Raw genomic sequence first — 25174 nt, 5'->3', positions numbered from 1 at the left:
GCGTAAATTGCAGCTAATGGAATAACAACAGTTATTTTTAGCCATTTTATAAATGTGAGTTGTTTGAACAGAAGGTTTCCGCTTTGCTTTGGAAAACTTGTTTTAGGACAATTATTTGTTTAAATGTTTTGAAAGCAGTCACTAAAACCCCCATAACATTCAGGATTTAAAATGTTCCAAGATGCAGTCTAAGCAATGTCATTTATCCTCTCTTTCACCTCATAACACACAACAAATAATTTATATGGGGGCACCATTTTTTACAAAGTGGATGCAGCACTGGTTTCAAAAATCAGACTTTCCTGCACTTTTGGAGACAGGTGGCAACTGCAAGTATACTTATTGTTACGATTGTGATGGCTTTGTTTTATAGAGCTTTTCCATGAGTTAAAAATGCTGAACTTAATCAGCATATGGTACCAGCTAGCCTCATCTCTACCAGCTCTTTTGTTATCTTGTTATTGTTATAGGTCTTAATGACAGTTGTAAGCCATAGTTCTGGATGTAGGGGTTAGTCCACCCTGGGGAGAAGAGGGAGAAACAGCAGTGTGGATTATGGAAATATGAATTGATTTAAAAAGCAGCTCTCTTGTAATAGAATGGAGCTCAAAGAAAGACTGAGGAGAAGCTGGTGAAAAGACGATGGAATATGATGTGAAAATGATCATTTGAATGCTTTCCTTTTCATTCCCAGCTGCTGTTTCTGGTGAAAAGACATGCATTTGTATATCTTAAGGCTGGGTGAAAAAGGGCCAGATGAATGGAATTACTTGTTAGATATGTTTTCATTTTGAGTCAAATAAATTATGTGCATTTTAATAGACTGTGTGCATTTTATTAGACTGTATACATATGTTAGCCACTTTTTCTTTATCATGCAGCTGTAATATTAGGTACTACATTTTGTAAAAATGTTCTCTTCTGTGTGTGTTCAAGTAAGTACAGTATTAACTTAATATTTGACCGTCCTTCAGATACAGACTTCAAAATTTAATTATATTAGTAGTTTGACTTAACCCTGTAACCCTCACTAATGTGCATACCAAAGGGGGAAAAATGTAGTCATGATCAGGTGTTGGATCAGTGATGATGAATCTTTTAGACATTCATTTTGATCAAGAATGCTGAAAATAGTTAATAGACACTGTTACACTTTGCTCTCACTCCACTCCAGTTTACTGCTTACTTTTCCCTTCATTCTACTCTTCTGCTACACTGTCTTCCCTCCCTTTTCAGTTCATTCTTTCCATTTTAGCCTTCATTGTATTGAAGTATTTCGTCCCTCCACTGGTGATTCTGTCTCCCTCAGCTTCAGGCCATCCATTGGGGGGTGTTCCAATTAGCTCCGCCTCTCTGGATATTGGACATTGAACAGAGTACTCTGCATCACTTGGATGCATAGATGTGTCTCTCTTATTCTGGGGTGGGGAGTGAAAGAGTAAGGTCATCTAATTGCTTCTGCTACCACCAGGGCAAAGTGTAACAGGTTTTACGCTATGCTCATGAAATGTCTTTCCCCACTTGCTTCCCATTCCCAGTAGGTGGTCCTCTCATCTTCAACTCTGAGATCAGTATTTTGCATTGAAGAACACTGGTTCTCCCCAGTTACCAGAGTTTCATTTAGTGATTCTAATTAAGTTGTATGATTCTAATTATGCTATGCTATAATAAAATTATGCATGACCTACATTGTCTGTAAAAAGTAGTTAGAATCCCCCACCCATAGCTGCTACTCTAATTTTGTGTATTGCATTAGTAATGTTGTTGTTTGCTCCTGTTCTGCTTCTGAAATGTTCCTGGATAAAAGTTGATTTCCTTTAAAACTTAAACTTCCTTATTTTTTAATTACTATAATTTCATTGTGACCAGATCTGTCTCATCTATCTGCCTGTAACAACATGAATGTTATGTTACCATTATAGCCTTTGTGTTGGTGATGCTCGACAGGAGCCTTGAAACAGCTTGTATTGGTTGTCAAAAATCTGTTGTTTCATTGGTCGCATAGCCAAAAGGCTCAGAGCTCTTGATGTACTCCATTGGAGAAATACTATTGACAGGGAAAAAACCCAGTATCTGATTTGTAAAGAAAATAAGTTTAGCAATCCTGTATCTTCCACCCCAGGGAGTCCGCTTCTTCTTTTTCCCTTGATTTTTTATTTTGGACCTAATCCTGAATAATGATATGTCCCTTCAGCTCTTTCCTTCAATGGGAATTGCAGGTGCTCTGCTGTTTTTAGTATTAGGCCTTTTTATGGGACAATAACCAGAAATAGTGTGGGTATGATCCATTTTTGACTCTCACTACTACTGTTCACTAGGAAGTGAGACTAGTACTCATTAACAAGTAAAAACTAAAATTAAAATTTATCGTTTAACTTGAGACAAAGAAAAATAAACATGTTTGGGGTTGTTTAAAATAGTGGTTTCAAATATTTAAAGTGATGAAAACAATACTTTAAATGTTAGATTCTGATCTTATTTAAAAAATCTACCTTCTACAGTAACTTATTTAAATGTATTGTGATTAGTTACTACTAAAACTATGCTACTAGATCTAGACCATGTATTTTCAGAGTACATCACTCTGGCTGTTTCCTAAATGGTTTTATCACTGTTAAATCAAGAATACTGATGTGGCTCAGTTTCTTTTGCAGATGATCTGTACTGTTAAACATAGTATACTTTTACTTTATAGTTCAGTTGTACTCTGAAAAGTGACTCTGTGAAATTGGCACATTATTACCGACCTGTTTTTTGAGAGTATTCAAAGTAATATCTCCTTTACTGGCTAAAATAAGTGTTTACTGTGTGTACTCTTTGCAGAACCGATACAGATATGGGAGAGTTAGCTGGATTCTGTTGTCTCTTTTGCATCATAAACAGAATAGTTAAGAGAGATTCTTTATTATTATTATCATCATCATTTGGGCCCTGAAAGAACCCAGCTGAATTTCTGATGTCAGGATAAGGGGATAAAAAGTCTTTTCACTTGTAAACCTGAGCAGTTTTGATCTGAAAGTCATTGTGGGTTCAGAAGCGTGGAATCCCTTGATGCTATTCTTACAATCGCTTTTCAGAGTGAAACCACTGCTTTAAGATGGAGTTTTGAATATTTAAATAAATTAATAAAATTTGTGAACTTGCTCTGAGCCACTAACTTGAAATCTTCGTAAATGAGATTACAAACATTACCAACATAAACCAATACTCATATAGGAATTAATTAATTAAACTTTGTGCTCTTCTGTGTGTATTCATTATATATACACCACTGAAGAGACAAAGGAGAGCTTTGCAAAAATCCGACTTTGTTAACACTGGTTAAGCTCTACTAGTCTCAACTCTGGGAATCTCGAGGCTTGTGTACGTGATGCTGCAGTCCAGTCCAGTGTGATTTGTAGAGGTCTCTAAAGTGTTGTATTATAACTGCCCCATGTAGATCCTGCTGGGGCAAACGAAAAGATACCTAGTTTGTGTTACTGTAGTCCTGTGTGATAGTGAGAACAAGGTACCTTTTTAGTTCATGCCAGTAGAGTCTACATGGAACAGTTAGAGCCCAACACTTCAGTGCACTCTGCAAATCACATCCCTGTAGTCTGGACACTGGTGCCTTATCGATGGGCCACTGGCTGCCACCAGTATTTTGAGGATCACGTCAATTATGACTGCTCTAAGACAGGTTAGATGACACAATGCTTAAAATGTTTGTGGCTACCTATACTAGAATGGAGCTCAATCCGTATTAGGAACAGTGGGAAATTTTGACTAGACTTATATGATGTTGTATATTAGTACCCTCTCTGCTTGTGGAGAATGGTGAAAGGATTGTAATTACATATGTATGTTAGATTTATGTTGTACTTCATGAAACATTCTGCAGACACTAATTACCTTTTTATCTTTAGTTTCAACTGCTTTTCAGATCAGTTTGTGAATAAAACCAGAGATGCTGTCATTGAAGCGGTATACTGGTGAAGACACTCCTTTTCATTTACTGGATGATAATAGAGGAATGTTTATTATCTTTTAGCAAGTGGAGAGCCCAAAGTATTTATGTACCAGCAAGCAACTTGGAAATTTTCCATCTTAAAAGATAATTATTGTCCACATAATAATCTATACAAGTGGCATTTGATGGAAGGGTACTCCCTTTTTCCCCCCGCAGTCCCCAGACCTCCCATCCTGCTCAGGGAATAAGAATCTCACAAGCCAGAATCATGGTGAAAAAAAAATCAGTAGAAGTTGCTTGTGGATGCATGATGTAACAGACAGACTTTGGACTTTACTATACTAGCCCTGCAGTAACACCGTGGTCTTTATCATACTCCTGTTTGTTCAGCAATAGTTACAACAGTTATTTACCTCTGTCTAAACATTCTGTAGTGGAGAAGTCCTTTGTGAAATGCAGTGTTGCTAACTCTCATGGTTTTTATCATAAGTTCCATGATATTTGGAGCTGTTTTCTCAAAGCCCCAGCGGCTTGACTTGATTACATGAGAATTTCAGAGTTTAAGGAGAGTAAATTTCTAGCCCTGATAATTGTGCTCTGAACAAATAAAGTGCTATAAAATGTTAATAAAATCAGGTGGCAGTCACACAGGAAGCCTTAATTTTGGCATTACCTAAATTTTAAATGCTTAACTCTGCAACCCTAACATTCTTTTAATATAGTTTTTTATATGCAATTTGCCAGGTTTATTTAAAAAAAAATGTGGAAAAAAACCAAATTCCAAATGTGGAACCATGGTTCATCTGCAGAGTTCAAACCTTTAGCTCCACCATGCAGACCTCAGCCGCTTGAGGTAACAGTAGCTGATAAAGGATGACAGCCTACTGCTGCTGTGTGGGCCATCTACCAGAGGGAAATGAGGCACACAATTTGTCAGTGCATTTCATAGGTATTTGCTGCCAGCAGAGCAATGCTGACACTCAGGAATCCTGGTTCTGAGGGAAATATACTCTAATGATGACAGACTCTTCTTCCCCTGACCCCGTTAGTCTGTCCCGGCCCCCAGGCCCTACATCACAGTCCCCTGGCTCCAGACCTCAGACTCCCACCTTCTTCCTCCCTGCTCCAGACCCTTACCCCAGTCTCCCCTCTCACCATCCCTTTGCATTCTAGCAGGGTGGATTCGATTTAAATCATGATTTAAATCACTAGTCAGGAAGACTCAATTTAATCATGGATTTCTACGTAAAAGTGCATTCTTGTTGGTTGTTATAACCTTAATACATATTCTTCACAACTCAGAGATAGATGTAGGTTTCATTTTTAGAAGGTACACACTATACGTTTTTAAAGTGATTTATTTTGAAAACTTTTCAGATTAGTTTTACAGCTCTATCAGAAAATGAATGATTGTTTGGTTATTTCATTTACCAAAGGTAATTGAAGCAGATATTCTTGAAGTCAGTGGGAGGTGAACTATCTCCAATTCAACAGGTTAATCATTCATATTTGGAGGATTTTCTTGCCATGCTGTCTTAGGAGGAGAACATCACCAGACAGACATTTAAATGATTTTATTTAATTAAAACAACAGTGTTACGTATTCTGGATTTTTTTCTTCAACAGCAAACATATAATATTTTAATAAAACAAGCATATGAATTTTTGAATTTAGTTAAACATTCAGGTTTTTTAAAAATCAAGTTTATTTTTGTTAAAATTGTTTTTAACTAAAATAATTTTTAAAAAACAAAAATTAAATTGTATATGTTAGCCAGGTCAACAAGAAAAACTTAAAATATTTGGCTTCTACAGCTAACTCAGTTTTCTTCATCTTCATTTTCCTGTTTGTTCATTATCTGGAAAAGAAAAACAAGCTTTCCTGCTTTTTCAGGTCCCAGACGATTTCTCAATTTGGAATGAATTAGTCCAAAGGAAGAAAATATTCTTTCTACACCAGCAGAAGAAACTACTACTGTTAAAAGTGAGATTATCACTTCAACAGTCTCTAAATCCAAGTGCTTAAGTGACTTCCACCAGTTCACTGGTGTGACTTTCTTTAAAACATCATCAGCAAACATTTTTCTTGAATGCTGGTTCTTCCCTCTCTTTTATGGCCTGCTGCCATTATAGGTTTTCCCTTCTAGTGAGAGAATGGTAAATCTCAAATCAATGAAGGCTACACTCTGAAAGACCTCAAGACTTCTGGAATATGCTGCTCAAACAGTTTCACTTTTGTTTCAACTGCCTGTCCCTCCCTCCTCACATTTATCTCCAGACTTCTTTTCCTTGTCCAGATCTATTCTGCCCCCAACAATCTTCTATTCATTGAACTTTTTGAAACTTTGCACTTTTAGGGAGACGTAAGGGATTGACTCTGTGTACACAAATTTGCAGAGGGGCAACAGAGTTGAGGTCTGTTATTTCTCACCTCTGTATATTATTTGTTTGTTTATTTAAAAACATTTTTGCTGTTATCAAACATGTTATCTCTGGAGACACAAATCCACAGTTTGAGAACTCCAAAATTAAACATCTCTGATGGTATCTTCTAGTCTGAGCACTGAGTCCCACTGGGTAGATAGAAAGATTAACCCAAATAATCTATACAGAAGCCTCTGGAACCCCATAACAGGGCCGGCATTCCAAACTGGTGCTTGGGGCGGCATTCTGCAAGGGGCGGCAGTCCCTGTTGTTTTGCCCCCAAGCAGCGCACCGAATTGCTGCCGCAGAGGGGGGGTGGGTGGGCAGTCCGTGCCGCCCTTAGGGCGGCAGGCACGTTTCTGTGGTGAGGGCAATTCGGCAGCAGCTTCTGTGTTTAGCTGTCTGGGGCAGCTTCAGCTAAACATAGAAGCTTCTGCCGAATTGCCGCTGCTGCGGAAACGCGCCTGCCACCCTAAGGGCACACGGACTGCTCCTGTCCGTGGCGGCAATTCCGCGCGCTGCTTGGGGTGGCGAAAACTGTAGAGCCAGCCCTGTCCCATAAGATTGGGTCCCTAATCCATTAACTATTGGATTTACAAAACTTTTCTTAAACATTACCTGAATATATTGTCTTATACTATAGAATTAGAATTTATAATCCCTATTCCATGGTGAACTATCTTTGAGCTATAATGTATCTTAATTAAAACTCTTTAGATAGATGTTTTCCTGAAAAAGCATTTTATCAAAAAAATCTGATTTAAATAAAAAAAAATACTGATTTTTATCCACCTTGCATTCTAGTCTGTTTATTCCTTCATGGTGCCTGGTCTGAATAGGGAGAGCATTCAGAGCGCAGGAGAGACAGTCACTCTGCTTTAGTATCCTGTGCCTGGTACCACAGTGGCTCCTGACCGCTGGGAGGAGCAATTGTAGGGCAAGTGCAGTTCTGCCTTGGCAGCCTGGGCTGGAACATACTCAGTGTAGGCAGAGTCTCTGTGGAATTTAGTTTCCAAAGTCTAACAAATCTCTAATGACCATGTACAAACAGATTTTTCAGAGGCCCACAATTTGGTGGTATGGCAAGAGTGATTAGGTTATTTTTATTTTCCTCAAAATTTCAGTGGGCTGTTCTTGTTCTTTTTTTGTTTTTAAAATAAATTACTATTTCAATAAAAGCATTTCCTTTTGAGATAAAATTATCTCTTTTTAGGGTTGGATTTGTAGAAAAAGCAATCACTTAGTTTTTTTCATGTATCTTTTGCCCAGATTCACACAGATGATTGTTAAAGGACAATGTTACGAATCATTCTCTGTTTGGTAGCATTGTACCAAACTTAAAGAAAAATGCAAATTAGTGCCCTAATATTTGAAAATATGGGGAAAAGTTTGTTTCCCTTTTTCTGTTCGTTTTATATATTAAACCAGGGATCGGCAACCTTTGGCACGCGGCTCGCCAGGGTAAGTACCCTGGCGGGCCAGGCCGGTTTGTTTACCTGCCACATCTGCAGGTTCAGCTGATTGTGGCTCCCCACTGGCTGCAGTTCGCCGCTCCAGGCCAGTGGAGGCTGCGGGAAGCGGCATGAGCCGCGTGCCAAAGGTTGCTGATCCCTGTATTAAACCATCCATCCACAGAATGACATTTTAAAAAAAAATCGTAAAATGTATGAGCCTTTTGAGTAAACTTGGTACACTATTACCATTACTTCTGGGCAGTGGTGCAGCTGTGGTTTGTATGTTCAGTAGCAGGTTAGTTGTGGCTGACTTTTGGCTTCTGAGTCCCACCTCTGTACTGACAGCTTTCTTTTGTGGCATCCTCTGTGCCCCTAGAGGCTATTGTCTTCCTTTTGGCTAGGCAGCTGGAACTCCTCCCTCCTGCTGGTTCCCTAACTAGTCTGTGCCCCAATGCTTTGCAAAGCAAAAAGAGGAGCCACGATGTGGAAACTTAACTCTGAATTTCCAGATTTCAGACCTTTTGGTTTTTCCATACATGTAATCTAAATTCTGGAATTTCCTGGCTTTCAAGGATTTAATTTGGATTTTTTAATGTTTTAATATTTTTAGCAGAAGTAAATGATGATGTCTTTGAAATATAACAAAAGGTGGGTTTTTTTGTGCTGGGAATTATCTGATAAGGTGTACTGAGACCTTATCTCTGTACTATTAACAGTGTCACTAACTATCCCGCTTCCATAGAACAGTGCAGTTGTCTGACTAATACATTTCTCTTGCATGCAGAAATTGTCAGTTTGGGCTAAATAGCTCTCTTCCTTCATCTTTCCACTGCTAGGGGATATTTTTATGATTCTCTCTTCTCTGCTCTCCTTCTGTTAAGTTCATGCTGCTCTCTGCTCTGTGTGTGTCTCATACAGGGGGGGTGACCGAGAAGCCAGCAGAGAGAGATCAGAGAGAGGACTGAGCTGCCTGGCTTTGCATTGGCCGTCTTATGTGGCAGTATCAGGATTTCACTCTCCTAGGGGCTTAATGGTGAAGGGCTCAAATGTGAGAAGTTTGGCCTTGATCCAGCAAAGAACTTAAGTATGTGCTTAACTTTAAGCATCTGAATAATCTCACTGATGTCAATGGATCAGGCCCAGGTGCTTAGCACAATAACAGCCTTCAGTGTGTTTTTTTTTTAATGGTCAAAGGAGGAATAAAAAACATGATAGGAACTTTGAAGAAAGGAATTGCTGTGTGGAGGGGAAAGGTTGGAAGAAGTTTGAATGGGTCCCAAGAAAGGAGAAAATTGGGAGTTGGAGGGAAAGAGACATGAGGGAGTTCCAAGAGGGGAAAGAGCTCAGGGGTAGGAAGAGCAAAGGAAACACCACCAGGATGACACCCAAACAGGGCATTTTACAGTGGAGAAAGAGAGAAACAGGGAATGCAAGGAGGAAGCAAGGAAGAATTGAGAGAGAGAAACAGGTGAGATGTACTGGAATACAGGAGAGAACAAAGAGCAGGACCTAACTAGCAGCAGCTGTATTCAGCAACATGGGAAAAAGCAAGGAGGTACAAAATAGAATGGGGTGGATGTGTAAGAGGTAAAGGATTCAGAGAAGAGGAGTTGCTTCCTTTCGAAAAAGGGAAAAGGAGGTACAGGAAAATGAAAGAGTTTAAAAAAAAAGATTGAGGGGAAAAAAAGCCTTAGGAAGAAATGAGAAAAGGAAAAATAACATGTCGAGAAAGAAAAAGGAAATAACGAAATTGAATAAGTGAGGGGGTAGTGGGGAAAGAAGATGTAAAAAACCTGTCACTTCTAAGTTAGTGATTTTTATTTATGCTCCTATATGTGATAATATTTCCCTAGCAGATGTCCTATCTCTCTGCAAGTTTATGGGGATGGTTAGTTATTTTGAGCACCTGTTATATGAAGATTGTTGGCTATCTTATCTCAGTTCTGTAGTTAAATAATTGGTGTTGTCATGGTTGCTACTTTTAAAAAAAAATATTTCTCCCCCTCCCCTGGGCAATTCTGAAATGTTTCTGGAGTGGACCTAGTGTACCTGTCTCTTGATGTAGCATTAATCCCTTCTTCCTAAAGGGACACATTCTCTTTTCTATTCCTCTGCTTATAATTAGGGTGGCCACCTAGTTGAGGGTCTGCTTGCTTTCTTGAGGCCCAGTCTTGTGTTGTGGATCATACACCGAACCAGCTGGAATGGTACTGTTCCTTTTCTTAAAAAGAAAAAAAAAATTGAACTAAATGGGAAAATGGATTTTCCTGCCTCTGATGAAGTTCAGTTCTGGATACATAAAGCATCCCTGCTAGGAAAGATAGAGGTGCTTCTAAAAAGCCAGTCATCCCTGCCCCCAACCCTCATCCATCCCATTAAAATACACCAGATTGTACATACTAGCAGCATATATTATAAAAAGAAAAATAAATAAATTTGTCTGATGGTATACCTGCAAATCCCAACCCAACACATTTTAAAAGTTACTCAGTTCAAACACTGTGCTGTAGCAAGTAACTTGCGTAGTATAGTTTTAAAGAATCAAGTACAAAGAATTCTAGCGAGTTCACCACACTCAAATTTGGTGTAGTATTAGGCCTTGTCTATGTGGGAAAAAAATTTCAGTTATAGTGGTGTAGTTAAACTCCTTCCAAAGTGTCATAAAGCTGGAAAAAGGCACTCTTAGTGGAATGAGAGTGTTTACATAGTGGGTTTTGCTGGTTAAAACTATATTGGTTTAAATTCACACCTAAGCTACATTGGTATGACTTTCCCATGTAGACAGCACCTTAGTCTCCATTCATTTATAGTTAGGCGCCAGTGTTTTTTGTGTAAAGAAAAATATAAATTTGTACATTTCCCAAGTTACCTTTTCCATCAGTATGCACCCCGTTCTGGTATATAAGTGTTATTGTTTAATTTAATAGTCTCTCCTTTCAAGTTGGTAAATCAACTATCAAAATTCCATTATGCATTTCAGAATCCAACTTTCGGAATATGACACAATTTGAACTTTTTTGTTTATAGAGGATCATAAATCTGCTTTTTAGGATAAGATTGGGGTGAGCAAAGAATGTATCCTACAAAACCTTTATGAAAATGTATTGTATAGACATTATGAGTGAAATCCTGGCTCTGTTGAAGTCAATAGGAGTCTTGCCATTGACTTAAATAAGGCCAGGATTTCACACTATATTTTTAGCCATTTGTGGTGTTCTGGTTGGGAAGGGGATATTGAACAACATTTTAGTACTTTTAGTGTCTGACCAAAAGAAAATATGATTAATCTATTCTTGATGATTTTTTTTACACAAAATGAAGATTAATTAAAGTAGGATTTTGCATTTCTGAGTATTGATCTGTGTAAGTTAATGAAAATCCACTTCTCTTTGATGACTGTAATTTTTAAAATTCAAGCCTTGTCCTTCCTAACTAGTAATGAATAAGGTTACATTTTAGTCACAGGTATTTTTAGTAAAAGTCATGGACAGGTTATGAGCAGTAAACAAAAATTCACAGCCCGTGACCTGTCCATGACTTGTACTATATACACCTAACTAAAACTTGGGCCAAGTGGCCATAGGTGTTCTGGGAGGGCAGGCCGGGGCCACCACGGGTGCTGGGGTGAGGCAGGCAGCAGCTCCCCAGAAATGGCCGGCATGTCCCTGCAGCTCCTAGTGGGAGGGAGGGCTAGGGGGCTCCAGGTTGCTGCCCCCACCACGAGCGCTGGCTCCGCAGCTCCTATTGGCTGGGAACTGCAGCCAATGAGAGCTTCAGGGGCAATGCCTGCAGGCAGGAGCAGCATGCAGAGCCTCCTGGTCCTTCCACCTAGGAGGTGCAGGGACATACCAGCCGGTTTCTGGGCGCCCCCCCGCCCAAGGTAAGCGCTGTCCTGCACCCCAACCCACTGCCCCAGCACCGAGCGCCTTCCCACACCCAAACTGCTGCTGGTGCTGCACCGGCTGCTGCAGAAGTCACGGAGATCATGGAAAATCACAGAATCTGTGACTTCTGTGACCTCCGTGACAGACACACAACCTTAGTAATGAATGTGATGCCAGTCATCTAACCGAAAGAACAGACCAGTAATATTTTTCAAAAGCAATGCCATGAGTTGGCAGGAGATTTCCTACAACAGATGATCATCATCACCTATGCATTAAACATCATTCTTATATTCCTCAGCTCTACTTTTTTTGGATGATGCATATACCATGGTGATGGATGCCATATAATAGTAACCCAGATAGATAGATGTACAGTTAAGCAAGAAAAAGAAAATTATTCTTATATTTCGGGTGCCTGCAGTGGCTTTCTCCACAGAAGCATAGAGATCTATGTTTGTGGGAAAACTGGAGGAATGGTACGGTGTGGTCAGTGAAACTGTGAACTGCCAAGAATTACTGGACTATAACCCCTAGGGGAGGTGCAATATCTGCTACAACATTATATAAATAAATAGACTATGCTGAGATGCTTCATGCCCTGCCTCTGGAATGAGAAACTGACTTCCATTACCCTTCTGCTTGGGCTTTGCACAGGGGACTGGAATTTCACACATAGTGTGAGATATTTCAGGAAAATAAATCTACCCTTTTTGTAGTTGAGGGATTTTTGAAGTTTGCATAACTACACTAATGGTTTTGTTAATGTTTGTATGTATATACAGAAAGTTTTCTGAAGAGTGAGGTAGTTGCCTGTTGTTTTAACTACAAAGTTAATTTGCTTATGCAAATATATGAGGTTTCCTATTTTTAAATTCAACAATGTTATTGCTTTTAGCATTAGGTAATACATTGCAAAATAATTTTATTTCCCAAGTTAAACAGTATATACTCTTCTGAAAGCACCCAAATCTAGCATTACAGGTTCCATAGATGAAAATAATCCACTAGAAGCTAGAATCAAGGGTATTTCTTGTGTTTGAAGATTCATGTAACTTTTTCACCAGAGAAGAATAAATATTTGTGTTAAACCTTTAAAATGAAAGGGGATATAAATAAGTGTAGTGCTCTTTTTCTAATGAGTACACATCTTTCTGTCCAACAAGCAGGTGTGTCTTAGGTGCAGGCCCCTGGAAATGAAGATCGATTAGAAAACGGAGTTCAAGTTTCATTCAGGAGAAAGGGTCACTGTACAATAAGTGTCAATTTTAAATATGTTTTAATACTTAATATGCATGAATCCATGTATAACATGATTATTTACAATTAATACACTCAAACAGTGTTTAGAAGACACCTAGAAAGCATCTTAGATGCATCTTATTTTCCTCCATTTTTAAAATCTGAATAGCACCTGTAATTAAGGGAGAAAACTGAGCCCTGGAAGCTAGGTAGGACTTCCATCTATTGATCTGTGTAAACCCAGCTTACACTGTCAGGGGAGAAGCAGTCAACTGCTGAGCTGCTTTGTCACTGACATAAGCTGAGAGAGGATTTTTTTGTCTATACTGTTTATACACCAGTCTATAGACCTGCTGGCTGGTTGAATTTTAAAGAGTGCGGAGGTTTAAAGACTTGTCCCCTGAGGGATGCTCCTGCCAGTTGGGAAGCGAGCTGAGGCTGTGTTTTGCAGAAGTTGTGTGTGTATGTATGTGTGTGCCGGTCGGGGTGGGGGAGGGGTGGGAGGCAGAGCAATGGCAAAGTACTGTAGTTCATCTGAGTCTCAAAAATATAATGCAAAATGTACTTTATGTTCTGTTAATATCTTTCTTTTGTTTCCTTCCTTGTGCAGTAATTTATTTTTTTTTTAAAAAAAGCTCCAGTGGGAAACTTAGATGAATATTGGAAGTACATTTCCCTTCCTATTTTAAATCAGTTCTGTAGTCACCAAGCAGCAATTAATATTGTTGGTAGTAAGACAAAAATGATGTTTTAAACTAAGATGTATATTAAAAGTGAAAATGGTTGAAGGTGGCAGGGTACCTGTGTTGAGCTTTATTACCTGAGGACACAAAATTTAAAAATTAATTTATTTCTTTGACAGAAGAAAATTAAAATTTTGTGAGCCTGAAAGAATGATCTATTTGAAAATTAATACGTTACAAGTTTGGACTGTTTTTTTCTTTAGTTTGTGGGGTTTTTTTAATTGCTTTTTTTCTACTTTATGTGTTTGTGTGTGTATGTTTTATTCCCTGCAATTTCCACATTGGCCCTTTGCTGCCAGCCAAAACTGAGACTGAACAGCAGTCTCTTTGGAGAATATTATATGTGCTACTACATAGAAAGAGATTTTCCATAATCAAGAGAGTTAGTATCCTTCCCCAAAACACAGCATATTACTTTCATCCCATTCTTTATCTCTGTTATCACACACGGTGAGAATCCCAAAGCTGCTCCAGAACTCAGGGACAATAGGCTTTCTCATTCTTACTGTATTGTACTAAGGTAGTGGTCTATCAGGACACACACTAAATCCTTGAAAAAAGGTGTAAACATTTCACTCATGCAATGTTTACAGAGTTTTAAAATATACAGACCTTGCTGGTTAATATATTAATATTTTTCCATGTGTGTTTTACACTGTGTAAAACCAGGCAAATACTTAAGGTAAGGTACGCATTCAGTGCAGTGCACGGGAATTTAACTGCATGACTTTCAGTATATGGTAGTTGCTGTCCCATCCTGCAAAGTGCTCAGCATTCTTTCACTTGAGTGAGTTTTGAGAGTTCGCAGCACCTCGGAGGATCACCCTTGGCACTGGAAGTTTGGAACCTGCACACTCAATCCTGCAAACACTCACTTAGTGGGATGACTGATACGGGTACCTTTACATGCAGAAGTGCTTGCAGGTTTGGTATAGTAAGCAAGTGCTGCACATCACTGACCCAACTACATTTCATCATCAACAACCTTCCCCCTAAGTTTAAACATTTCACAGAGGACTTGTTTTCCCAACTGGTTTGCTGGAAGCAAGAAAATAAATACAGTTTTTGGATCTTGTAAGATCAGTGTTATACATTTATTCAGATTTTCTGACAGCTGATCTGTTAGCTCTGATTTTTCTAGAGAGGTCTTGTACTTCTTAAAAACATTAGGACATTTTTTATATTTTAATTAACACATTTTATTTGCCACTAAACAGCTTCTTAAATAAAAATGTGCAGAAAAGAAACACAGTATCCATTACATGATGGTCTGAACACTGCAGGAATGGTCTTACTTTTAATTAATTAATAATGAGGTTTGCTTGTGAAAGCCTTACTGCTGTACTGAAGAGATAACCATATAAATTTCTACTTTGTACCAACAGAAGATTTTTCATCTTTTTCAGCATTTGACTATGAAACACATATAGAGTTGTTATACCTCTCAGTGATTCATTCTGCTGCCAACTTCATTCCCTTTTCTCTGCCTGCATTTTAATTGAAACAACATTTGTATTTTTGAGCCAGGATCTGTCAGAAGTCCCTGTGGCTAGTCTGTGGTACAAGTAGCAGCAGACGTGGCTTACCCATATGGTGCAGTGCTTCTTGTAAAATCCATATGGCCTTGTTGAAGGGAATCCCAGCGGGGATGTGAAGGGTGTTAATACCCTTCAGGCCAGGCCTTTCCCTCCTGGGGCTTCTATGGCATTGTCTTTGCAATCTGCCAAAGCACAAACTTAATTCCTTTTTAATAATCAATTATTTCAGTCCAGGAACGTGTGCTATATTTCTTGCAACCAAATATTTCTTTAAAATGGTTTTTCTAGCAAACAGTATAGCAGAAATACTTAAATAAAATGTCATTTTAAAATCCTAACATTATTTCTTTAATCTGTATTTACAGGAGGTGCTGCAGAGTGTGCCGAAGTTCTGCTTTCCCTTTGACGTTGAAAGGTTTGTGGTACAGTGATCATTTATTTAAAAATATTTAACTCAATGTATTCTAAATTATATATCTGTTTAGTGAAAATGAAAATAACTTTTTGAAAGTCTAGACTTAAAGAAATAAGAGCAAAACAAAATGCGTTGCATCCTCTGGTCTTGCACCTGGAGGTGAAAAGAATAAACACTAAACATTTTTTCCTTTGTTCTCCTGTATTTAGGCACTAGTAGAAAAATATTACAGTATAATACACCCTTGCTAGGATTTTAAGAATTCTCTTTTGATATAAAGCTGCATCCTGGCTCCCAACTTCCTCCAGCCCAATTGTAAACACCATCTGTGTAATATAAAGATACAAGATAGTTAGTTTCCTCCCAATATCAGTTTTAAAGAAATGGTGCAATATACCAGAATATAAAAACTCACTGTGCAGTTTTAAAAATAACCCACAATTTGTGTTTCACCTTATATAAGAATTAAAAGAACTTCAATTACATGCCGGTAACTGAATGTGCACGGGCAGCAATGGATTTTTCTGAGGGTAGATTCAAGACCTTTGTTTGTAAATGGTAGTTCACCTTCCTGATATCAGTTTTAGTGTGGCTTCCGCATATCAGTTGTTACTCATTTCAAATGTTCGTACAAGATATTTTTTTATAAGCTCCAAATATTTATTTTACTTCATCAAAATGTTTGATAATGAGTTTAATGATTATTAATTTAACCAATTGTGTAGATTTGTAGTTTGGAAAATTCACATTGTGTCTGTCTGTGAGTTAGTTGATATTGTGTTACTGGTAGAAGCTTGGTTTGTACAATTAATGAATGTGCACCCAGCTAGCCTTCAGATCTCGCTGGTCTCAATGGTATTAGCATCAGTTGCATGACGGGATTCGAGGAGAAGGGCCCCCAAAGATGTTACAATTTAGGAAACAGAAGACAGGAAAACTAATGCGTATGTGGTAGTGAAGAAGGGCTTGGAAGAGAAGCCAGGTGCAACATAAAACCTCACAAATACATGTTATCTGATAGTAAACTTGGTCACCTAACCTCTTAGATGTTGCGCTTCAGTTGAGTTGTTTGGCTTTTGAACTGGTTAAACACATAATCCCTTATACAAGTTTTATGACTCAGCCAACACTGTTGATAATGTTTTATATTCGTGCATTAAAGCCTTTACATTCTTGTGCTTACAATATGTACTGGCTCTATGAGCTAAGATCAAGTGTAAGTAGTCTCTTGGTCTATCCAAGGCCGTGATCGAGTGTCTTGATGTTTTTGGTCTTTTGGCCTCGAGTTGAAAACCTTGTCTGTGTCTCTTGGACCTTGAAGTGAAAAAATTATCTAAGTTATATCTGTTTCAAGTTGATAGTGAAGGTGCAGCATGGAAATCAAATTTGATGATGACAGAAGCAGGTAAGGTTCTGTTGCTGCCATCCAGTGGCACAAACTTAGTCAGTAGCAGTAGATAAATGATTTCTACAAATTACTGTGTGTGATTGTTAGCTATTAACAGGCAAAGCAATGTCTGTAGTTTAGGTTACCTAGCATTTCCATTTTAAAGGCTCTTTTCAGTTTACTGTTTTCTCAAAGTTTTTTACCTGTTGGGCTGAGATTTGGTAGGTGTGCTCTGTGCAGGAGTGAGGAAAAGAAGCATTTATTTTTGCTAAGAAAATTGTGTTGTTTGTTTGTTTTTAAATGGCTGTAATGCCCAAATACAAGATAATGGAAATTTGAAATTTGGCAGGGACATATTCTCTAGGTCATAGATGTGCTAATGATTGGTTTGGTGGGTTTAATTTGGACAAGTTATAAAGATTTTAAATGTTCATTTTGTGTGTGTATGCTGGTTTATTCTAGCCCTAAAACTAAGGAACTCCCAAACTTTCTTCTGACAATGTACACACATGATTATCTAAACCTAGTAAAAATTTTCATTGAAAAGGTGACCTCTCAGAGTGCCACTGGTGTGCTTTTTTTATGCATATAACAAAGTAGAATGGAATCCCAGGTTTTATAGTTAGAGCATTCTGGAAAACAGTCCTCGAAGGAGAATATGAAAGGAGGCATGGCTCTGAAGGATTTCTGCCGTTATACATATAATATAGAAAGGTACGAATAAAATGAGACAAGAGCTCTTGTCTCATTGATTCTCCATATTGTACGTTATAGAGTTCTGTGACTCTCTAATATGATATGATGGAATTTCATTCTTTCTTTTTTATTTATTTTTTAAAAAAATGGAAGTCCATAAAAAAGTAGATTAATAATTTTTAAAGTTACAAAGGTAAGCTCTCTGAAGTCTGGAAATGACAAGGCACCCTGCACATCCTACATGTTATGATGAAGTCTTAATTGTGTGATCACATATTACATCTTTCCACAGGACACCTTCCTAATTCTGTGCACAAACTGGACAGTGAATAAGGCAAAGCTATGTAGTGAATTGGGCTGGGTCCAGAACATCTTGCCCTATTCACCATACTAGTTGTATGATTTGTCAGAAATGAAATAAGAGCCTGCAAGAAAGGGAAGATAAAGGTAGTAGTCTGGGATCTATCTGATGTGGGTTCTATTTCTGCCTCTGCCACAGGTTTCCTGTATGATCTTGAACTTACTCTTTGTTCCTCAGTTTGGGATTTATAAAATGGTGATAATATTTGTCAGCCTGTTAGTAGTGATGTGAAGATAAATTATTCAAGGTGTGTGAGGCTCTCATATACTTAATGAAAACCCTGGGAAAGCCTATAAAAAGTTGAGTGCTGCAATCTTAATGTTCTTTTGATGTAACATTTTTTGTATTTACTATTTAATGTTGTTTTCCTGGACAGAAACTCCACATGGTAAACTTTTACATAGTGACCTAGTCACCTCAAAGAAAGGTCATTGTTTTGAAGATGTTTTGTTTTGAGAGCATCCCATGAACTTTTACTGTGTAGGCAAGTGTAACTAAGTGTGCCTCAGAGGTGCTAGTCTTGAGGGAAGAAGGTGATGGAAGACTACATTTTTGAGCCAATGGCAGTAGCTTCCTACAGAAAGATTTGATACCTCCTTCCTGAGCCCAGGAGCCCACTCACCCACATAGGCAGAAGCAGGAAATAGAGCTTTCGGATTCAGCACACCCGGTAGGTGGAGTTAGGGAAATTCTAAACATGTTTGCAAATGTGGCATTTTGCTTGGTCACTAGCATTGGGAAGTCCATGGCTCAGATAACAAAAGGAGTTCGTGTAGATGTATGAAATATCTCATTTGTGTATGTCATGTGACAAACATGAGTGCATTGTCGGATCTGTTATCCAGCACTACATGTATACACCAGATTGTTGTTATCCAGTTGCTCAGAAGTGCTGGACTGTTGCCTTTGGGCCAAATCTTACACCTAGTACACAGCTTCAGGATACCACAGACTTCGAGGGAAGATCTGTGTGGAGGGACAGATGTGGGTGCAGAGTCTTCATCAGGCCACTAAGCATCAGTAGGGCAACTCTGCAACAGCTTGAGGCTCCAGTAGCCCCAGGTACTCTTACTTCCAACTCTTGCAGGGTTGAGGAATGGCCAGTGGATGACTGTAGTTAGGGACCCAGTGCCCTTGCCCGGCTATTTCATCACCTCACTATGTAAAATTTCTGTGTGCTGGGTCTGGTTACGTGGTCCAGAATCTGTCTCACTTCACTTTGCAGTGGAACTGCATCAATTCTGCTACAGCCAGGGTCTTCTGATAACGTAAGCTTTGTCTCTTTAATTGATTTGTTTTTGTATAGAATGCTCTTTTGGGATGAAAACTTAAAAAAAACAACCAAAACCTCAAACACATAAGTAAGGATAGGGGAAGCAGGGCAGATGTGGTAAATACTTAAGACATTATTCCTTCTAATATGAATGGAGGCTAAAAATCTGTGATCAATACTTAATTTAGCCATGGTACAATAAATAAAGACTGAAAAGCAAACCAAAGGAGGACACAGTTGTTTAAAGTGCACATCCGGATTTTAGTTTTTAATGTCAATTTCTGTACTATTGATGATTTAACTCAGACCTTGAATTTCATTAGTGATGATTGTGGTTGATTTTTTTCTTAAGGGAAAAAGTCAAACCCATACATATAAGTTCTTATGAGTTTACTCAGTTGGTGCTAGGAGTTCTAGATCTGGTGTGTAAATAAATAATTTCAGACTTTAATAAATGACACTCAGTTGTATAATAGTTGTAATAGCTCCTTTGGTACCATTAATGGGTGGCTAATTTCACATCTGTTTATCATGGGGATTCCCTTCTCCTCTCCTTTTCATATGGGGCGGAGGGATTCTACCATTCAGGGTACAGGGTGTTTCTGCATTTCTTTTGTATTGTTTGCTAACACAACTTCTTCCTTCCTTCCTCAACCAAATTAAACTAATCAGTTCTGTTTCTCCTCCTTCTCCATGTCTTTGTGTTCTTTGCTTGTAACTGGTGTCTGTCTATCTGTCTCTCCTATTTCTTCAGGGGCCTCACATTCCCCATTTTCTCTGTCAACCTGTGTTCATCATGGTTATCCTCCCTCCAGCCAAAGAGTCTCAGCTGTGGTTCCCTATAGAGTCCATGACTGCAGATCCCTTTAATTGGTCAGAGGGTCACTAAAGTGCCATGCAAGCTGTGTCATCTCTCCTGTGGCTGCCTTCATAGTATTTGTTGCCCAGGGTGTGAAGGATCAAATTCAGTCCCAAACTGCAGTATGTAACCCCTAGACTACTCAGTCCTCTTTCTGCTTTGAATCTCGTCTCCTTTCATTTGTCTCTGCCCTCTAATCTTTTCTTCCTACCTTCTGTTTATCTCTTTTTTCCCCTTCAGCTTGTGATCCTTCTGCAGAGCACCTCCCAGAAGGAGAGAGTACAGTAAATGTGCGCTTGCAGGTAGCACATTCCCAGAAGTATCACAAAGAGTAGTGAAGTGACACTGATATACCTCATTAATTTCACCTGCTGCTCTTGCTGTGTCACTTGGGAAGCATTATGTGCTGGAGTCCTACTACCCCTGCTGGTACAGGAGGAGAAGGAAGAAATCTAGGAATGGAGGATCACTCCTATGCTTTTGGATCACACTGTGGCTCCTGTGCATAGCATTTCCCCAGTGACCAGATAGGATCAACAAATGAAAATGGTGGGGATGATGTCACTTTCACTCTGCTGCTCCTGGTTGATGCTGTTTTTGTTGATGTGTCTAGGGGAATTGCTAGGTGCAGCAGCCCAGGTGTGATCTGAAAGCATGGTAGTCAGTGGATGTGGGAGGTCACTGGATCTACAGTCCTCACCAAAGTACCTATGTAATTTATCACATACAGAAAACTTTGCTTTAGAAGTAAGTAATGAAAGTGCATTTTCAATCCAGGCAAACACTGAAAATAAAGGAAATGTAGAGTTAAAGTGATTCCACTATATACAGCATCCCCTCTATACTTCACTCATCCCAGATCAATGTACAGTTTTAGCTGTGACCATAATATATAGTAGTTAGCTAGTCTGTTACTGCATACTTTATTACTAAAGACAATGTTTATTAAAGATTCAGTCCATATTTGCTTATACATAGATGATCTTTGTTAGAATGGAAGATTATGTAAGTTTTCAGGGATATGGAAAAGAAATGTTAGATTGTTTAATCCTTGTGTTGTATAAGGTATGTATTCTATATATCTATTGAAAATGGCTATTCTGTTACATTTTGTGTTAAGACTTTTTTGGTCAAGTAACTAATTTGGTCAAGGAAAGGTTAGAATTAAGGTTGTGATCCAAATGGATCATTTAGTTATTTTGTGCAGACAGAACATATAGATGTGGATAAATTATCAAATGAATGATGGAATCACCTTATCCTGTTCAATTTGGTTTCTTTCAGTTTTTATGTTGATTGAAAAATACATTTTAGCAACCTTAACTCTGTTAACTATTTTTTTAATGTGGGAGTTTCCTAGTTTGGGTATTTTTTATAATTTGAGCTATTTAAATCTTTCTTTGCTTTAAGGCTGCTGCTTGTTTCTCTTGGAGGCATAAGAGATCAGGGAAGCTAGAAAACAGCTACTCCAAGTTGGCTGGAGCGAGAGTCAAATCTTAGAAAGGTGTGCCTGAGTGCTAAAGCTATAGAATATGGATTGGAACTGGGGAATTAGTTGGGGACTGAGGACCCAAAGCTGGAGATTGTCTGAGGTCCTTATCTCACCATTCATCAAACTGTTTCTAGCCTCATCTCCCAAATCTCCAGGTCTTAACCCAGGCTCCAGAATGCACCGCTACTCTGTACTCTGAGTTAGAACAGCTCCTTGAGTGTCTGTGGAAATTGGCCTTGCTTACAGTTCATCCAGATAAGTGCTGAAATGCTGAAAGATTTTTGTGTTTAGAACGTTAAGTGTTTCAGAACCTAACTGGCTGAGCTGTAATCAGAATAGTGCCGTAGCCATCAGTTTTCCTTGGCATAAATAGACACGGTTAGGATCAATAATGCTATTATATTTTATATCACATTTCTTTAAAAGATATCCTCAAACCCTAGCCCAAGTATGAAAATTTGTTTAACTGTAACATATCTTTCTGAAGTTTCACAGATGAAAACAAAGCCATTTAGAGGAATCCTAAAACTTCAACAAGGAGTCAGTTTTAATGTCTTCAGTCTCCTAAATTGTTAAACAGATTTGCATATAATCACAGAAAAATAGTTCTGTCTCCTAGAGTAAGTGGTGTAAGTTTAGGGATGATGCACACTAATTTCTATATGCGAGGAAGGGATTTAGTTCCCACTTTACCCAAAGATCTCAAGGAAGCCTTCAATTTATGTCTCTATAATACAAACAAAGATATTTAAAAGTACTCCCTATCTACTATATAATCCAAAGAGCTGTTTCAGTATTATGTGAAAATGGATGTAGACAATTTAAAAAACTTGATTTATTTATTTGATAGATTATAGTAACCCTGAAAGAGCCCTTTGTAGTCTGTAGAGTTAATAGGTGTTTATACACGTCCTTCACTATTTAATGATTTATTACTGTTAAACTAAAATTATATATAAGCATGCATTGGAGGAGTTGCGTATAAAAAGGAAGGCAGAAAAGAGGAACGAGAGAGTGAGTAAAAGGTCAGTAACAGAATATGTAACAATTTGCATCTGTTCATTTTACTCAAGAAGAGTGGACTGCATTCAGTTAAAATTATCTGCTTTTGACCAACACTTTGCAAAATATTTTTTCAACCAGAGCTAGACCAATTAATTCTGTGCTCTATAATGAAATGTGGAACTATATGTAATCATTTATATGTCACAACGATCTGAGGGGAATTTTCACCGTGAGGAAAGCTTGCAGCAGCCATCTTTCTTGTTCTCTGGTAATTGCAGAAAGGACTGTTAAGTATTTTTGTAAGAGAGACCTGGGTCCAAAGAAGCTGAATATATTAAACTAATTGGTTTTAAATGACATCACTCAAAAGCACTTTAATCAGAGAATTTATTACAGCATAATGTATACAGTAGGTACATGAATTGGAAGTGTCAACATTTGTTTGTATTGGTAACATCTGCTGAATTTTCATAAATTTTACAATATATGGTTAGGTTGAATTATTATTTATATTCAGAAGACTCCTATCACCATAGTATCTCAGAATTTTGTTATGAGGCTTGAATTGGATCAGCCTGTGTTCTAAATAAGAGGAGAAAATTCCAAGCTCTCTTTAGTCAGATAGGAACCCAGGAATTAATACTATAGATTAAGCTTTGATCCTGCAATCTGATCCAGGTTGGGGGACGCTTGTATCTGTGTGCAGCCGCACAGACGCAAATAGAGCCCACATAGGCCTGAAGGTTTGCTTGCACAGTTTTGATTGCAGCATCAGAGGCTTTATCATTTGGGGAAGGATGGATGAAGAGGTCTGTACTTCTTGCACTTTTTTTCTGAATGTGCTAGGTTTGTGCGTAAGTGTTCTTCTTTGGGAAGCAATTTCCAGAGATAGTGGCCCGCTACTGAGAATGTCTTATCTCCAGCATAAAGCTCTGTTGGCTCAGACAAGTGTAGATGGTATAGTGGATCAAAGATGCTAAGGTGGTCCTTTAATGTAACCTCCTGCTGAAACAGTACATTAGAAACACATATAACTATGGATAGAAGGAGAAATTATTAATTGTATTTATTTATATTGCCTAGTGGCTGCAACCCCACTGTGCTAGGCATTCTATACACATACTACAAAAAGACAATTTCGTCCCCCAAATGATTCAGTTTGAAGTATAAAGACTTTGGACAATAGGCTACAACAAGCAAATAGGGAAAGCAAAGGTAAGTGAGATGATTATGCTAAATATACTGTGATCAGTATGTAACTACAGACCAGCCATTGCTGAGTGAATTATGGGTATCAAAGCAGCTGTGAGTTCAGGGAGAGATTTGAAAGAAGATATTCTAGTGCAGATTTTTATAGGGACATCCTCTGATGCAAAGGGGCAAGGTGCAGGAGAAAGCACCCTTAAATGTGCGTGCTGCTATGTGTTTATATGACAGAAGTCAGGTTAAAGTGTGTCTTGCACTTGGAGTGGAAGGTGGTAAAGCTTGTAATGGTCCTTTGTTCTTGTGGGAGTTCATTCCATAGTCTCAGACAGGCCTCTGAGAGGGAACAAACCACACGTGATAGATGTTACTCATTGAATGCAGTGTTATTTTAGCCATGTCAGTCCCAGGATATTAGAGAGACAAGGTGAGTCAGGTAATATCTTTTGTTGGACCAACTCTGAGTAAGAAACTTGAAAGCTTGTCTCTCTCACCAACAGAAGTTGGTCCAATAAAATATATTACCTCACCCACCTTGTCTCCCTAAGATGTTACTTTTGTTACATAGAGGAGTAGATTGGGACAAGGAGCCTGAGATGAGTGTGGGGCTGACAGGAATGGGAACCTGGGGTGGAGACTGGATCTTGCTGGGCAAAAAGACTTGGGCAAGGACTTTCAGGGTGAGAGAAATGAGAAGCTTGGGGAGGGTTACTGCTCTGCAACCTTAACTCGGCCTCCTTGTGTGTATGCGTTCCTCCTGTGGCCAAAACGTCTGTTAGTCTATAAGGTGCCACAGGATTCTTTGCTGCTTTTGCATTATGATACCGTCTTTAATTCAATTATCTCACACTATTTTTTTCCACAGGCACTTAGTGACTTTTGAGTGCTTGACTTTGCAATCCTAACATTACTTTAACATGTATGTGTGTGTTTGTAATAAATTAGAAAGCACTGTCTCCTGCACAGACAAGCTTTACCCTTGTGGTAGAATGTTCCACTGTGCCTGAGGTGTGGCATGGTGGATCAGTCCTTATTTTGGAGTGTTATGTGATCTTTTAGGTATCCTAGACCTAAGCCATTGAGCACCTTGAAGATTAGGATCAAAACTTGCTTACTTTTGATTACAGGATTGTGAAAATGTATCACTGTGTTCTCATTTTCCATAGTTTAAAATACTGTTTTTTTCCTATTGTCCATGCTGCTAACTGAATTAAATATTTGTAAAATTTTAAAACTGTTTTTTCCCCAG

General features: G+C 38.5%; 1 protein-coding gene across 2 annotated transcripts in view; it reads left to right on the top strand.

The window, feature by feature from the left end:
* Nucleotides 1-25174, top strand: part of DENND1B (DENN domain containing 1B) — a 253203-nt gene that overhangs the window by 91331 nt on the left and 136698 nt on the right. For both annotated transcript variants that reach the window (XM_039484997.1, XM_039484996.1), the window contains exon 4: nt 15600-15649. In XM_039484997.1, coding sequence (XP_039340931.1) covers nt 15600-15649 — 50 coding nt within the window. The remainder of the gene's footprint in view (nt 1-15599; nt 15650-25174) is intronic.

This window comes from Mauremys reevesii, linkage group 8, assembly GCF_016161935.1.
Source record: "Mauremys reevesii isolate NIE-2019 linkage group 8, ASM1616193v1, whole genome shotgun sequence".
Classification (NCBI taxonomy): domain Eukaryota; kingdom Metazoa; phylum Chordata; order Testudines; family Geoemydidae; genus Mauremys; species Mauremys reevesii.
Note: the sequence above shows the minus strand (reverse complement) of the source record. Positions and strands in the feature narration are given on the sequence as shown.